Source organism: Megascapheus bottae, chromosome 10 (genome assembly GCF_031878675.1).
Source record: "Megascapheus bottae isolate mThoBot1 chromosome 10, mThoBot2.hap1, whole genome shotgun sequence".
Taxonomy (NCBI): domain Eukaryota; kingdom Metazoa; phylum Chordata; class Mammalia; order Rodentia; family Geomyidae; genus Megascapheus; species Megascapheus bottae.
In genome coordinates this window covers 44,739,851-44,755,885 of record NC_143518.1, presented here as the reverse complement: position 1 = coordinate 44,755,885, position 16,035 = coordinate 44,739,851, and the positions used below count along the sequence as shown (strand labels likewise).

The 16,035-nt window shown below is 48.2% G+C and overlaps 1 protein-coding gene across 1 annotated transcript; it reads left to right on the top strand.

Moving 5' to 3' along the window:
* The first annotated feature begins 738 nt into the window (after positions 1 to 738).
* On the top strand, positions 739 to 14,364 carry Mtarc2 (mitochondrial amidoxime reducing component 2). Its single transcript, XM_090341165.1, has 7 exons — positions 739 to 1,038; positions 5,225 to 5,398; positions 7,372 to 7,531; positions 8,439 to 8,579; positions 12,150 to 12,211; positions 12,301 to 12,372; positions 13,100 to 14,364. Exons 1-7 carry the CDS (start codon positions 761 to 763, stop codon positions 13,224 to 13,226), a joined length of 1,014 nt encoding a protein of 337 aa, XP_090197291.1. The 5' UTR covers positions 739 to 760; the 3' UTR covers positions 13,227 to 14,364.
* The last annotated feature ends 1,671 nt before the right edge of the window (positions 14,365 to 16,035 follow it).

Below are 16,035 nucleotides of genomic sequence, written 5' to 3'. Positions count from 1 at the left end.
TAGTTTTTATTTTTGTCTCTTCTGGGCCTGATGCTCGAGGCCTGGGCACTGTATATATATTTAAAAAGGGTTTTTTTTTTTGGCTTAAGGCTACCATTTGAGGCAGAGCTGCTGTGACCCGTGGTGGTTCACGGGAGATGGGAGCCTCCAGGAATTTTCCGCCCCCTTCCTGAGCGGTGGGGAGTGGAGGCGTGAGCCGCCAGCGTGGTGGGGAATCGTTACCATATAAGGACGTGCGTCCCGCCTGGCAGTCCCGAGCCTGCCCTGGAAATGCTTCCACGTCCACGCTCCGAGGGAAGGGAGGGCCGGGGCCTACCGCCCGGACCGCCCGGGGAAACTTGTTCCCCAAACGTTCCGGGCTTTCCATCCAGCACCGAGTTTTGCAGCGCGCTCAGCCGGGCTGGGGCGTGGCCGGCAGCGGTCACGTGACAGCCCCGGGGCGGGGCTAACGGCGGTCACGTGGCACGCGCCACGCTTCCGTAGGGGAGACAAAGAAAAAGTGACCGTGGGCGCCAGGGATAAGGAGAGGGTGTGTGGGGGGGCGCTGCGGCCCCGGGAGGCGCGCGCGGGGGGCGGCTCGCTCGGCCCGCCCCACCCGGGGGCCCCGCGCCGCCCCGCTCCCGCGCCCCGCGCTTCACCCGGGCCCACGTGGGCCGCTCACGGGCTGGAGGACCAATGGCTGCGCCCCCTTGGGCTCCTCCCTCCCAGCCCGATCCTTCGCTGCCCCTCCTCGCGCCCGGGCTCTGCAGTCCTGTCCGCCATGGGCGCCGCCAGCTCCTCGACCGCGGCCGCCTTGGGCCTCCCCGCGTCCCGGCTCTCCACGCGCCTCGGCGTGGCCGCGCTGGCCCTGGCCGCGGTGGCGCTGGGGGCTGTGGCCTGGCATCGGGCGCGGCCTCGGCGCCGGCGGCGGCTGCGCCGGCAGCAGGTGGGCACGGTGGCCCAGGTCTGCATCTACCCGGTCAAGTCCTGTATGGGGGTGCAGGTGGACATGGCCGAGTGCACGACCTGGGGGCTGCGCAGCGGCAGCCTGCGGGACAGGTACGCCCAGCCCGGCGGGGGTGGGGCGGGGGTGGGTGGGGTGGGATGGGGTTTGGCCCGTTAGATTAGCGAGTAGGAGGGGGTGGGAAAGAGAGGGAGGGAGCGATAGGAAATCTTTATCAAGCCCGGCACTGTGGTTTACGCCTGTAATCAATCCTAGCTACTCTGGAGGCTGAGATCTGAGGATCGCGGTTCAAAGCCAAGCCCGGGCAGGAAAGTCCGGGAGTCTCTGATCTCCATCGAACTACTCAGAAAAGGCCAGAAGTGGCACTGTGGTTCAAGTGAGCACAAAGAGGCTCAGGGGCAGCGCTCGGGCCTACAGTTCAACCCCTAGGACTGGCGTCCCCTCTCCCACCCCCAAAGATGCCTTCTGTGGCTGGCGTGGTTTCGCTGTGTTCCTGTAATCTAAACAGAGGTGATTATTAGGTCCATCATTCAAGGAACCTTCGAGCAGAAGTCACCCAGCATTGGGTCTTCGTAACACGTGTGCATTCTCTGAAGATGGCTGCCTCACCCTTCAGCCCCCCCCTCCCCAGAAAGGGGGGGGATGGGGCTTCCGCTGCCCTGGAAAACTTATGTAGGCAGACTAAGTGCTCGTTGGGGATTTTTTCATCCCCCATCTCACCCAAGATTTCTGTTTCTGCAGCGTCTTTGTTTTAAAGAAATCATGGTTGCCTGAGATTTCAACCCCAGTCCAAATGCACAAGAATGACCAAGAATGGGGCCAGCCTTGTGCAGGTCTTTTAGTGCCCTCAGAGAGTCCCACTGCTGTAGTGGAAAGGTTTTCTTGGAGACCAGTCTGCTAAGAGCTTATTCAAGTAGGAGGTCTGGGAGAAGTCTGATTTGTGCTGGAAACATTTCAGGCTCAGGGAAGGAAGCAGAGGGTCAAAACACACATGGGAAGTGGACCTGTGGGCTTCCTTCATGCCTGAGGGTGTTCACAGGTGTCTCTGTTTGCTCTGATCACGAGAATAACTTGCCTTTCTATCCCTGGTCATCACTGCCTAGCTGGACGATTGCTACCTTTGCTTTTCTGTTGTCCTTGAGCATTATCGAATAGATAGAACTGCAGCCAGGCGAGTTCAGGCCTATAATCCCAGCTACTCAGAAGGCCTAGAGCTGCCTGTTGAGGTTTGGAGCTAGGCGGGGCAGGAAAGTTTGTGAGACTCCTATCCCATAAACGCCAGAAAAAGTTGGTACTGAGGCTCAGGCAGTAGAGTGCTAGCCTTGTGCTCAAAGAGGCTCAGGGACAGTGCTTAGGCCTTTGCTTCAAGTCCCAGGACTGGCAAGATAATACAAAAGTAATAAAGCTGTATCACTTTTGTTTTGCATAATACATTCTTGCAATGAGACTAGATGAGGTGGGACAGGATAGAAGAAAAGGCCATCAAATGAACTTTTATTCAGTGCTCACTGTACAGAGACATGGAATTAAAAAATCCTGTCCTGCAGACTTGCTGATCAAGCACCAGGAGCCTGTGGACAAGACCATCTAACCTCACTGAGCCTTGGTTTTGTCAGAGAGTGGAACCTACTGGTCTCTAAGGCCTAGTCTCACCTAGACTTTATTTACAAGGGTTAACAGATTTAGAAGCAAGCCGTGCAGGAAGAATTGAGCTCAATGAGTTTTCTGAGCTCAGGAGCACCGTAAGATGACTACAAGCATTGCCAGGAGGCAGGGAAAGGACTCTGAAATAATTACATTCTGAACCCATGCCTTTGGAACTGCTTGAAGATGAGCTGAGATTTTCCTCTCTTATATGCTCCTTGCCCTTCTTGCTTGTGGCATTTTTGTGCAAAGCCTCAGCATATTTTTGCTTGGGTTTGGCTAGGGACTTTGCCACTCAGCCTGTTGTTGGCACAGATCGATGCAGAGGCAGGACAGGCCTTCCCTGCCCTGTAAACCTCCTCCAGCAGCCATTTTCTCTGTGCATATCCTTTCTGAAGCCAGCCCTGCATTTCTTCTGCATAGACAGCAATCCCCTGGTGAAGAGTCTCCATATTTATTACAGAGGCCTGGTCCAAGCTCTCCTGATCTTCCTTGCAGCTCTTACACCTGCACAGCACACACACTCCGTGTTCACTTAGATCTGAGTTCAAATCCTACCTATACATCTTGGTTTTGTGATCCTGGGTGAGAAACTCAGCATGTCATTTCTCACCCTGTTCCTCTTTGCCTTTTCCCTTTCTCTTGCTGTGGTGGAGTTCCTGCCTCCCCTCCACTTCCAGGCTCAGTCCCTTCTGCTCAGGCCAATTTAACAAGCAAAGGAGGTTCGCTCATGGCCTCTGCCTCAGTCTCCCCATGGCCAGTGTTCCCTAAGGGCATGGTGGCCCTTTGGGGGTGGATCTGAGCTCCATCCCGATTCTGTTTCCACATGCTCATGTTTCATGTGTAAAATCACCATGCTCACCTGCTAGATCTTGAGAAACTCACCTGCCAGATTCACCCTTTCTTTCACATCTGCTAGAAGAGTTCTTTGTTCTTCCAGAGGGCGTTATCTGGGCACAGGGAAAGGGAAGTATCTTTGTAGAGTTGACAAGATAAGCAGGTAGCTGGCATATGTTACAGAGGACGGCCATTTATTTATCTCTTAGGGCTTGTGGTTTTTGTGTTGTCCCGGGTTGGAGCTCCCTGCCATTCTGGCCTTTGTCAGCCTCAGCACATGGTCGCTGAAGGCTGGGGCTTCCAGCCACTGGCAGGGATTACTGCTGGAGTAGTGAGAGTTGAGAACACACCGAGGTCACAGATCAGGTACAAAGTCACTGTTCTCTGTCACCTTTGTGGTTGAGCACGGATGGAAGGAGTGGCACTGGGAGGGAAGGAAAGAGCATGTCAGAAGTGAACAGTGTGGCCTTGGGTGAGATCAACCAAAGTCTTTTTGCTATACAGTAGCAGAAATCTCTGTGATCAGGCAAATTAATAATTAAACAGGGTGTTTATTTAGCCCAGGGTTGTAAAAGATGGAAAGTCCCAGAACATGCTACTGGTCTGGTCTGGTTGTTGCATCATAGCATGGCATAGGGTACCCCGTGCATGCCAGGGAGAAAGCTGGCTTTTAAGGTGAAGCCGCTGGCTAGAGTAACACGTGGAGTCATGGCTGGATTAATCCATTCATGAGGGCAATCCCTCCTCAAAGGTCTCCAAATGCCATTCTATCAACTTGGCGTTTCCACATGTGAACACAGACGGAGATTCAGCTAGGGCTCCAGGATGAGGCTGGAAGCTGGGCATGGCCCCAGCCCTGTGGCCAGGACTTGAAGCAATGAGGAATTCCCCGCCTTGCCCACTCTAGGCCAGGGGTGAGCAGATCAGAGAATCCTGGAAATCAAAAAGTCCTACAAAGAAAAAGGCAGCTTCCCTTGAGGGGAGGCCTGTTGCCACCCACCCTTGCCAGCTTTGGGGAAGATAGAAACAAAAAGGAAGGAAAGGAAGAAGGGAGGGATAGGAAAGGAAAAGAAAGAAAGCAGGGAAGAAAGAATAACTTCATAAAAGTATTTCATCAGGGAAAAAAAAAAAGACAGGAAAGACGTTTTTAGTTTTAAAAGAAGCTGGCTGTTGCTGCCAGGCAGGGGAGGCTCAGCTCTGCAGTCCTGCCTGCTGAGGAGGGGAGGGTCATGAGGGTGAACGTGTGAGGCTAGCTGGGGCAAGAAAGCTCAAGAGATGCAATCTCAACTAATAGCTGAGCACAGTAATGCATGCCTATAGTAAGAAACATAAAAATGAGGATGGTAGTCTGGGCTCTCTAGGGAAAAAGTGACACTTTATCTTAAAAAAAAAAAACCCAAAACATACACACACACAATCAGCAAAAAGGGCCAGAGATATGACTCCAAAGGTAAGCGTGCCAGTGCCAGTGTTGCAAGCATAACACCTGAGTTTAAATAATATCATGGAAAGAAAGAAGGGAAAGGAGGGGCTGGGAGTTTGGCCTAGTGGTTAAAGTGCTTGCCTAGCATGCACAAAGACCCGGGTTTGATTCCTTGGTACCACATACATAGAAAAAAGCCGGAAGTGGTGCTGCGGCTCAAGTGGTAGAGCTCTAGCCTTGAGAAAGTCCAAGGACAGTGCTCAGGCCCTGAGCTCAAGCCCAGGACTGGCAAAAAAAAAAAAAAGGGAAAGGAGAGGGAAGCTCTTGAGAGGAAGGAGAGGGGTATTCTGAGTGTGTACTCGCGTGCTTCCCTGCAGGTTTTGGTTGGTGATTAAGGAGGATGGACATATGGTGACCGCCCGGCAGGAGCCTCGCCTGGTGCTGGTCTCCCTCACCTATGAGAATGACTGCCTGATCTTCAAGGCTCCAGACATGGAGCAGCTGGTTTTGCCTACCACGCCGTCTTCCTCCAGCAGGGTCCGTGACTGCAGGTGCTGTTCTGCAGGTGCCCCGGCATCCTCCCCACATGAGCCATGGTTTTGTACAGTATATGCTGAAATGGGCCAAGGAAATAAGGGACTCCAGTCTGGGTTTGGATTAGTCTCAGGTGCTGTAAAATGTTGCTTTAAGTGCACCTAGGACTATTTTTGTTGTTGCTGGTTCTGGGGTTTGAACTCGGGGCCTGGGTACTGTCCCTGAGCTTTTCTGCACAAGGCTAGCACTCTACCACTTTGGGCCACAGCTCCACTTCTGGTTTTTTTGGTGGTTAATTTGAGATAAGAGTCTTTTGGACTTTCCTGCCCAGCCTGGGGCTTTGAATCATGATCCTCAGATGTCAGCCTCCTGTGTAGCCAGTATTACAGACATGAGCCACTAGCACCCAGCTCCGGAATAGTTTTCATCAGGTATGGTAAGATTCACATAAGGACATTTCCTATAGAAAGAAATCAGTTCACGTACAGATCCTTTAGAAACAGCAGGTGCATCCACAGCCCGGAAACCGCTGCTGTGTGGGCTATGTTTCTGACTGGCGAGTTTTAAGTTGAGGTTCCCACAGTTCTCCTTGAATTTCATTCGTCTGCCCAAGTGGCCCACAAAAGGAAACTTAGGAAGACACAGGTACCAGTTTTATTTTGTTTGTTTGCTCCTTTGTGTTTTGTCAATTGTGGTGCCTGGATGCTGTGTCTGAGCTCTTCAGCTCAAGGCTACTGCCTTACTCCTTGAGCCACAGCGCCACTTCCAGTTTTCTGGTGATTAATTAGAGATAAGAGTCTCTGACTTTTTAGTGCCAGGGCTGGCTTTGAACAGCGATCCTCAGAACTCAGTCTCCTGAGTAGCTAGGATTATAGGTGTGAGTCATTGCGTTTGGCTACAGTGTTTTTGTTTGTTTTTTTTTTTTTTTTTTTTTTGTAAAGAACATTCCAAGACAAGTGCTTGGAATTGAAGTCCATGTCTGTAATCTGAAGGCAGTTGAGATCTGAAGATCTTGGTTCAAAGCCAGCCTAGGCAGAAAAAGCCTGAGACACTAAGCTACAATGAACTAGCAAAAGGCCAGAGGTGGAGATATGGCTGAATTTATGGAACACCAGCTTTGAGTGGAAGAAGCCAAGGGAGAGCATGAGGCCCTGAGTTCCAGCCCCAGTGCTCAACTCCAAAAGAAAGAATGTCTCCAAGGCTAGGGGTGAAGAGTCAGCTGGCAGGGGCGGGGAGCCAACCAAGACAGGGGCCAAGACTGGGAAGGGGGTGGAGCTCCCGTGGCCTGTACTGCTTGGAACCTTCCACACACTTCCCTGTTCCCAACAACCTAGATCCCAGTCCTTTGGGATTTTATGGACCCCTACCTAATGTTACCTGTCTCCCCCCTTTTGTAGTTGGTAGGTATTCTAAGATTATTTCCAATTTATACCCCAAAACTGAAAGTCAGAGTTGATGAATGACTTGCTGAAGGTTACAGAATTATTAGGGAGTGACTGAGTTCCAATTTGGACCAGGCCCTTGTTTTTCAAGCTCAGTGATCATCCCTCCCTCCAAAAGTCCAAGAAGCCCAGGCATCTGGAAGCTTGTTAAGAATGCCCAGCTGGGTGACACTGTCCAAAATAAATGGACTGGTGACCTGACTGTACATCACCCTTATAATAATAATGAATAACAAATTAAGACAAACAAACAATGAATGCCCATCCCCTGTCCCCAGGGCTGTAACTTAGGCCCGTAGATCAGGGTCTGCATTTGAACATAACTTCTCAGATGACCTGCGGCACCTTAGGGTTTGGGGAGCTCTTGTTCCCCTTACCAGTGTGTGTTCCACCCCCTGCTTCATCCACTGTCACCCAGCTTTGGCTCAAGGACCATGTGTTTTCCCTCTGGGATGGTCAGCTGCTGGTGATCTAAGCTGTTCCATTTTTTGACGCCATCATTCGGTGTGATGACGTCAGTAACCCGGTGCTGTCTTTATCTCCTGCAGGCTCTTCGGCCTTGACATTCAGGGTCGAGACTGTGGGGATGAGGTAGCCCAGTGGTTCACCAGGTTCTTGAAATCAGAAGCATACAGGTTAGTTCAGTTTGAAACCAAAATGAAGGGAAGATTATCAAAGAAGATTCTGCCTACAGTGGAGAACTACCAGGTGAGCTTACAGAGGGCCTGTACCTCTGAATCATCCGGGACCTCCTGTCTTCCTTTTGAGCATGCAGGAGATTCTCAGGGAACCCCAATTAGAAAAGCGTGGTCCTGGCTCAGGTGGGTGGTTCCATGGGCATGATCTGGGCAGACCCCAAGAATGGAGAGGAGGGTGGGGGGAGGGTTGTCTCAACATGGGCACCTCTCAGGGTTCTGAAGGATGGGTTTGGTTGATAGTGTAGGGGAAGGGGAGAGTAGCTGGAAAAGCCAAAATGAGAAGTCTGGGACTCAATCTTATTTCCTGATTTCTCTTCCTTCCTCACCTCAGTTTGGGTGGTGTTTTAATTTCAGGGGTTAGGAAGGCATTTCTTCCCAACAAAATTGTCTCCATGGCCCAAAGACAGCAGCCTTTGTTTCTTCTATGACCCAGAGTTCAAAATGCAAGGATTTTAGGAAGAGTCTCTCCCCCCATAACCCCTGAAGTAGAAGCTCCTTGAAGGCAGAGGTTCTTATGTGCTGTTTCTTACCTGGAATAGTACCTGGTGCCTGTAGATTATCAGTAAATAGTTGATGAATGAATTTGGAGGGGGGGGTTGTTGGACCAAATTCTTACTAGGGGTAGCTGGCTGGCAGCAGAGCCTTTTTCTCTTTGTGACAAGGAAATAGAGGGCTGTTGCTACGGGCAGGAATGAGGAGCAAGTGTGTGTGTTGGTGGGGCGGGGAAAGGTGAGCGGGCAAGTAACATTAGGTAAGAGACTGTCTAGGCTGTGGTCCTGTGGACAGGGGCCATGTCCCAGCGTGGACATCTCTGTGTCTGGAACACTCCTCACCTCTGTGTACTTAGGTGGTGTTGTAGTCTGGCTCAGCCATTTCGGAGGGTTCTGAAGCTTGGCTGTGCTGTGTTCTCTGCGCAGGTGGCTTATCCAGACGCCAGCCCTGTTCACATCCTCTCCTATGCCTCCCTGGAAGATCTAAACACCAGGCTGCAGAAGAAAGCCAAAATGGAGCACTTCAGACCCAACATTGTAGTGACAGGCTGTGGGCCTTTTGAGGAGGTAAGAGGGGGACTGCCAAGCTGTGTGTTGTGGCCAGACCTCCTCTCAGTGGCACCCAAAGGCTGACAGCAACAAGCCAGCTCCTCTAATGCTGGCTGTGGGAGGACACCTCCTTGAAAGATTCATCTTCACTTGGGGTTGTTTCTGTTACTGCCGCCATCACCTCAATGGCCACACGGGGGCGCTGTTCACCCTTTCATGTTCTGGCCCTGAACCATAGCCAGTCTGAGACATGGAATGTATGTGTAATCATAGTTCAGGAATAACAACAGGGAAGACTTGGAATGTATGTGTGATCATAGTTCAGGAATAACAACAGGGAACATGAAGAAAAGAGACAGCCATTTCCCTCTTTCTTGCACCACCAAGGAGACTTGTTAAAAGTTGGAACCAGGCCCAAAGGTGGAATCTACCATGATAACAGAAAGTCAGTTGTGAACAGGGCCCTGAGTGCCATTCTTTGCTGTGACCTGAGTTTTCTCCATGATGTCCAGTGTGACTGACAGTAGGAAGTCTCATCCACTTCACCCTTGTGGCCTTAAAAGCCAATCTTGTCCTCTGCCTATGCCGCCCGGGTAGCTAAGTGTGTTTTGGTCATCAGAATTATCAGCGATGGTACTGAGCATTGGGGGAAAGGCGGGGGAACTCTCTGATTCCAGGAGTAGCACCAGGTACCATTGGGGGCGAGGCTCTGATTTTAGGTTTTCTGATGAACCCCCCCCCCCACCTTTTGCCGTGATATAGATTATTGTCTTCTTATAAGGGGGCAGAGGCTGAGATCTGAGAAATGTGGTTCAAAGCCAGCCTGGGCAGTCACATTCAGGAAATGTCCTTATATCCAGTAGCCAGTAAAAAGCTTGAAGTGGAGGTGTGCCATCCTTGAGTGAAAAGCCAGGTAGGCGCTTGAGGCCCTGAGTTCAGGCCCCAGTACTGGTGGAAAAGAAGGCAGGCAGGCAGGCAAGCAGGTGGGTGACCTATACTAGGCATACGTTAAGTTTCATACATGCTTGCTAAGCCCCTGTAAGGATTCTGATGAAAGTCTTGCCGTCCATTATGTATGTTCTTCAGCACCTATGTGTCCCCTGCCTTCCCTCAGGCCCTTACTTCTTTTTCTGATTGTGATACTGGTTGTGCTCGAAAACCTCGTGTCCTCTTAGCATTTATAAGAAGTGTACAAATTGACAGAAGATAGGATGAATTCCAGAGTGGAGCCCAGTCATTTCCTTCTCCTTTTCTTTTCTTCCATCTCAAAAACTTCACAGAAGACAGTCTTCATGGTGCATTGTGCCTGTGGCCACAGTGCCCTCGTGTGGTCAGAGGCCGCCAGTGATTTATATTATTTATTGTTTGGCCTCTGATCTAAGGCATCTGATCAGCCTTCGTTTCCCTGGTCTGGAAGTTCACAGTCACCAGGAAGTTTGCGCCACAGGCTGCAGTTTGAGCAGTGATTGTCCTTGTTCTTGGGATATAGAGATTCCATTTGTCACGGGCCATGCTGTGGGACATTTACAAAGCCAACATAGTTCTTCAGCCAACTGGCTCTTGAGTGCGAAATTTGTTCCACCCCCAGTTTCCTGTTGGGAATTGAGAGACCTCTGTATCTTACTCTCTAGCTGTAGTCCTACTGTATGAGAGGTTCTTGAGTTTGGAAGACCCAGTGGGTACTGTGGTGCTTTTTTTTTTTTGCCAGTCCTGGGTCTTGAACTCAGGGCCTGAGCACTGTTCATGGGCTTTCTCCAAGCTAGAACTCTAGAGATTTACAATAGAGCAAAACCTAGATACATACGGCCATATAGTATGACACTAAATGAAAGGACCTCCAGGATATAGAAACAAAAGCCATATAATGAGTGATTGTTGTCCTTAATGTACTGTTGTTATCTCTCATCTCTTTTGTTGTCCCTTGGTTATCTCATATTGTTACAGCATTTTACCTGGTTATCTGAGATATATATATATATATATATATATATATATATATATATATATATTTTTTTTTTTTTTTTTTTTTTTTTTTTTTTTTTTGCCAGTCCTTGGCTTGAGCTCAGGGCCTGAGCACTGTCCTTGGACTTTCTCAAGGCTAGAACTCTACCACTTGAGCCTCAGCACCACTTCTGGCTTTTTCTATATATGTGGTACCAAGGAATCGAACCCGGGTCTTCGTGCATGCTAGGCAAGCACTTTAACCACTAGGCCAAACTCCCGGCCCAATATCTGATATATTTTATATATGCGTATTTGGTTATTTAAAGACGGATAGGGAAGGGAGGAAAACAAGGTGAGGGGCAGGGGTGGGGGGAGGGAAATGGGGACCAAGATATGAGAAAGGCTATCAATGTATGTGAAGTGATGCATCTTCTATCTGGTGAATATAATGTAACCCTTCTATTAATTACAATAAAAAATATATGGGGAAAAAAAAAGCTAGAGCTCTACTACTTGAGCCACAGCACCATTTCTGGCTTTTTCTATGTCTGTGGTACTGAGGAATGGAACTCCGGTCTTCATGCCTGCTTGCTAGGCAAGCACTCTGGCCAAACTCCCAGATCTTGTAGTGCTTTTTGTGTGGTGTTAAATATCCCTTCTAGGCCCTGTAGGTTTTGATATCTGAAGTAGGTCTTGGAAGCAATCCCCCTTGGATACTGAGAGACAACCACATATACATGAGTGTGTACTTATCCAAGTAAATCATGTCATGTGTGCATATGTGCCATAACCAGAATGTTTCATCTGTTGTGGGTATATGTTTATGCATATCTGTGCATACGTGCTTGTATACAGGTATGTAAATACGTGTTTGTGCCTACATTTATGCATGTGTGTGTGTTTATAGGTATCTGTGTTTTCATGTATGTGCACGAGTGTGTGTCTGTGCATGTTTGTGTGGGTATGTGCACATCTTTTGGTGGAGTAAAAGCTGGTTGGTTCAGAGTCTTGCATTTAGCATCAGGAAGATTTTGCCATCCTTTGAGTGTGTTTCCTGGGGTGGGATGGAGGTCAGAGTAGTAGCATTCAAGTTATAAGGATGAACTGTGGTCAGGGTTCGGGGCGGGGGGGTAGGTCCCAGTCTGTGCCCATAGAATGCCAGGCTGCCCCTGTGGGGATGGCTCTGCCAGTGTGCACATCCCCAGTCCCCCTGGGTGAAGTGTTACTCATCGAAGAACCTTCAGGTTTTATTTAGTCATTTTTGCCAATCCCGGGGCTTGAACTCAGGGCCTAGGTGCTGTCCCCGAGCCTCTTTGTGCTCAGGGTTAGCACTCTACCACTTGAGCCACAGCACCACTTCTGGTTTTTGAGCAGCTCATTGGAGACAAGAGTCTTGCAGGGGATTTTTCTGCCCAGGTTGATTTCGAATCACACTCTTCAGATCTCAGCCTTCTGAGTAGCTAGGATTACAGGTGTGAGCCACGTACCCAGCTTGAGCCTTCAGATTTTTAAGTTGGCCTAAGGAGAGTGGCTTGTCTCTTACTGTCTGATGATGGATCTTCTAGTTTATAGTGAAGCTCGTCGCACTCTGTGATGAACCAACCAAAGCTGGCTTCTGAAAGGTCCTGTTCCTTTTTCTCCTAGGATACCTGGGAAGAGCTGGTGATTGGTGAGGTGGAGCTGAAGAAGGTTCTGTGTTGCTCTAGGTAAGGATGGCAGTGCCAGCCGGCCTGGCTGTGTGGGGTGCCTGCGGGCACGGCGCCAGCCTTTCTGATCCTGGGTTGTTGTGTGACAGGTGCATCATGACCACAGTGGACCCTGATACTGGAGTCATAGACCGGAAGGAACCTCTGGACACCCTGAAAAGGTAGAACAGCCCTGTGCCTGCCTTTGCTCGTGTCCTCCTCATCCATTCCATTTTCACAGTGTGCTACTTCATGGGAATACTCATAGCTCTCTTCCTGCTCCCCATGGGGGGAGCTGTTGATAATTGTTGTTGTTGTGATATTGGGGAGCTTGTTTAGATTCTTAGGTTCCATCTAGAAAATCCAGAATTGCTTGCAATTTGATTATTTACAGAGTTCTCTGGCAAACTTTTTTCTTAAGAATTTATTAACATTGATTTTTATATTATATTTCAAATGATGTGTTTAACAAACAAGTATTCAAGAAGGGAATTTCTATATACAATCACTGGCACTTAGTTTTTAGAGCATAATCAAATTAGGCTAAGGGTTTGTATATCATAGATACATATTAATCAATGTAATAAAACATTATGTCTATGGAGTCATAAGTTTTTATGTCTATGTAGTTGTGTTTATATTTCCAGTACCATGTCCATAGCATTGGGTCTGCAAATATTGAGTCCTTGCTCTTATACTGTTTGGATCTAATAGCCACATATTAAGGATACCATGTGCCTTTTGTTCCTTTGTTCTTGACTTATCTCATTCAACATGATTTACTCTAGATCTGACAAACGTTTTTAGAGATGTTTGCTGTTGATTGATCACCAAGCTGGGAAAGAAACTAAGTTCTGTGGCCTTCAGTTGTTATTTTGAGTCTGATGATGAATTTGTTCCTGCTTTCAGCTATCGCCTGTGCGATCCTTCCGAGAAGCACCTGTACAAGTCCTCCCCTCTTTTTGGGGTCTATTATTCTGTGACAAAAGTTGGAAACCTGCGAGTTGGCGACCCCGTGTATCGGCTGGTGGAGTGAGGGAGCCAGCAGGTTGCCTGGTAAAAGCTCAGCTTTGTGTCTACATCTCCGTGTCTCAAAGCCATCTCTTCATTTGCTTGTGTTAAGATGGTTTTTACATTATGCTACTTTGCTTCTTTGGAAAATGAACCGCTGGTAAAGTGGAAAATGCCCTTGTATTCTGATCCCTTCAGTAATCTGTGTGCTTTTACCCAGCCTTCTCCTGTCCTCTTTCCTATTTGAATATATAATGTGCTGCTGGAGTCTAGCAGAGAGCTGTATGTGTGTGTCTTGAAGTTAAGACATGAGTGCTGTCCCTGAGCTTTTGTGCTCAAGGCTAGTGCTCTACCACTTGAGTCATAGTTTTACTTCTAGCTTTTTGGTGGTTAATTGGAGATATGAGTCTCATGGACATTCCTGTCCAGGCTGGCTTTGAACTGGGATCCTTAGTTCTTAGCCTTTTGAGTAGCTAGGATTACAGGTGTGATCCACCAGCACCTGGTTCATTGTTTTCTATTTCTTCTTTTTTCCTCCAGTCTGAGGCTTCAACTTGGGGCCTGGGTGCTGTCTCTGAGCTCTTCAGCTCAAGGCTACCACCCTACCCTTGGGCCTGGGTGTTGTCCCTGAGCTCTTCAGCTCAAGGCTACTGCCTTACTCCTTGAGCCACAGTGCCACTTCCAGTTTTCTAGTAATTAATTGGAGATAAGAGTCTCTTGGACTTTAGTGCCTGGACTGGCTTTGAACCATGATCTTCAGATCTCACCCTCCTGAGTAGCTAGGATTACAGGCGTGAGACACCGCACCCTGCTTTCATTGATTGCTTTTAACCTCAAAAAAAATAACTGTTCTGTGAGTGTTTGGATTGTGATCCATGGCCTAAATGGCTAACTGACAAGAAATGTTTATTCAGCTTTTAGCCACCAGGAATATTCTGGTTTGTTTTTTTTTTAAACCAGGAACACCAACAATATTTTAGCAAATCTCTCCCCATCCAGCCTTAGCCTATCTTTCCCTGAAAACCAACCTCTAATTTTGATTTCCCCAGGGCTCTGGATGCCCCCAAATGAATGCAAGAAACATGATCAAAAATGGTTTGGCAAAATGAGGGTGTATTAATTTTAGGTAATGAAAGCTTTTTAAATAAACAACTTTGTATGATGATTTTGGATGTTACCACAGTGGTTTCTTTTTGGTCCCTCCCTTTAATATGGATGAACAGAGATGGTGTCAAGGGTGAAAAGAATTTTACTACCTATCATTCTTTGTGTTAGGAGAAAAGGGAAAGAATGGCCTGAAGGACAGTCTCACTTATATTTGATGATGACTTTATTAAGTCCTAAGAAATTCATTTCTTTGTAACGAGAGCACCTTCAAATGCAATTCCAAGTAAAATGAAGGGAGAGTGGAATTGAAAACAGAATCTTGAGAAGTAGGAATGGGAGAAAGCATAAACACATTTAAAGTACATAGCTTTTTGATAACAGAGACATGAATGAGTTTGATATCCATCATTATAGAAATGCTTAAAAATTTAGGGGTTTCTTTATTGCTAATAAATGAACATCTCTCAATCCTACTTTGTCTTTGGTGTTTCTGATGAGTCTGCTTTTGGCTGTTCCTCATTTTATAGGAGAACGTCAGTCAGTCACTGTCCTTTATTCGGTGCCTTTCCTGATTGATTCCAGAGACAGTCAGATTCACAAACATTTCTCTTGTCCCAGAGACAGAAGGCATGAAGCATGGCAGCTAGACTAAGAAAGAGACTTCCTAGCCCTCAAGAGGGAACACCTGTTTCTTCTTTGTTTTCTTTCACTGGTTCTGGGACTAGATTTCATTTTGTTGACTTTTCTTCCAGGCTTGGGCACTGTCCCTGAACTTTTGTGCTCCAGGTCAGCACTCTCACCTGAGCCTCAGCTCCATTTCCAGCTTTTTGGTGGCTCATTGGTGGAAACAAGAGTCTCATGGACTTTCTTGCTCAGGCTGGCTTTAAACCACAACCCGCATGTCTCATCCTCTTGAGTAGCTAGGATTAGAGGTGTAAGGCACAAACATCTGGCTTTATTGTTTAGTTCATTTATTTTGGCATACTGGGGTTTGAACTCAGGGCCTACACTTGCCAGGCAGCCCCATACCACTTGAGCCATATTCCCAGCCTCCTGGGACAGAATTGAACCCCAAACCCACCACCTTCTGAGGTAAAAAGTGTTAAATGTTCTGTATTCCCAAGTATATTTTGGAAATATACATGGGATAATACCATGCTAGTTAAAGCCAACCATTATATAGAGAGGTTATTTTTTTCTTTTCAATTTCCAAAGAGGATAAACAAAAGCAAGCCATGTTGGTGCCTCTGTGATGGGTCATGCATTACCAGCAGTCCCTCTTCCTCCCACAGTGACCTCTGCCCTCCCAACACAGCTTCCCCAATTTCTTAGGAGTGGGGTGAGGAAGAGGGGACAGAAAAGACAGGATCTCCCCAGATCTACACATGTATTTTGAAGCACAGCATTTTAGAAAGACAGATCGCAAGTGCTGAAGGGTCCAGGCAGACTCAGTCCCCTGTGAGGACTGTCCTTCCTCTATTCCAAGACATCCGGGATAGCTCTTAACCTCAGAGACTCAGGAAGACCAAATCCACAGGATAGAGTCCAATTGTGGGCAGGATCCTTCCAAGTCAATTCAAAGAACTCCCTCAGGTGTTGGCCCTGGGGGGTTTGCTCTACTTGATCATGGCCCGCCCGCCTTGTAAATTACTGTCACTAACCCCTCACCCCTGGGAGCAGTCATGAGCTCCCCAGCCCCGTTCTCTTTTGCTCAAGGCTAGCACTCT

Excerpts from the sequence above, each read along its gene's own strand:
- Mtarc2 (XM_090341165.1), top strand. The coding sequence starts at position 761 with ATGGGCGCCGCCAGCTCCTCGACCGCGGCCGCCTTGGGCCTCCCCGCG. Across the intron at positions 12,212-12,300 it reads AAGGTTCTGTGTTGCTCTAG|GTGCATCATGACCACAGTGG; the intron begins GTAAGGATGGCA and ends GTTGTGTGACAG. Across the intron at positions 12,373-13,099 it reads CCTCTGGACACCCTGAAAAG|CTATCGCCTGTGCGATCCTT; the intron begins GTAGAACAGCCC and ends TCCTGCTTTCAG.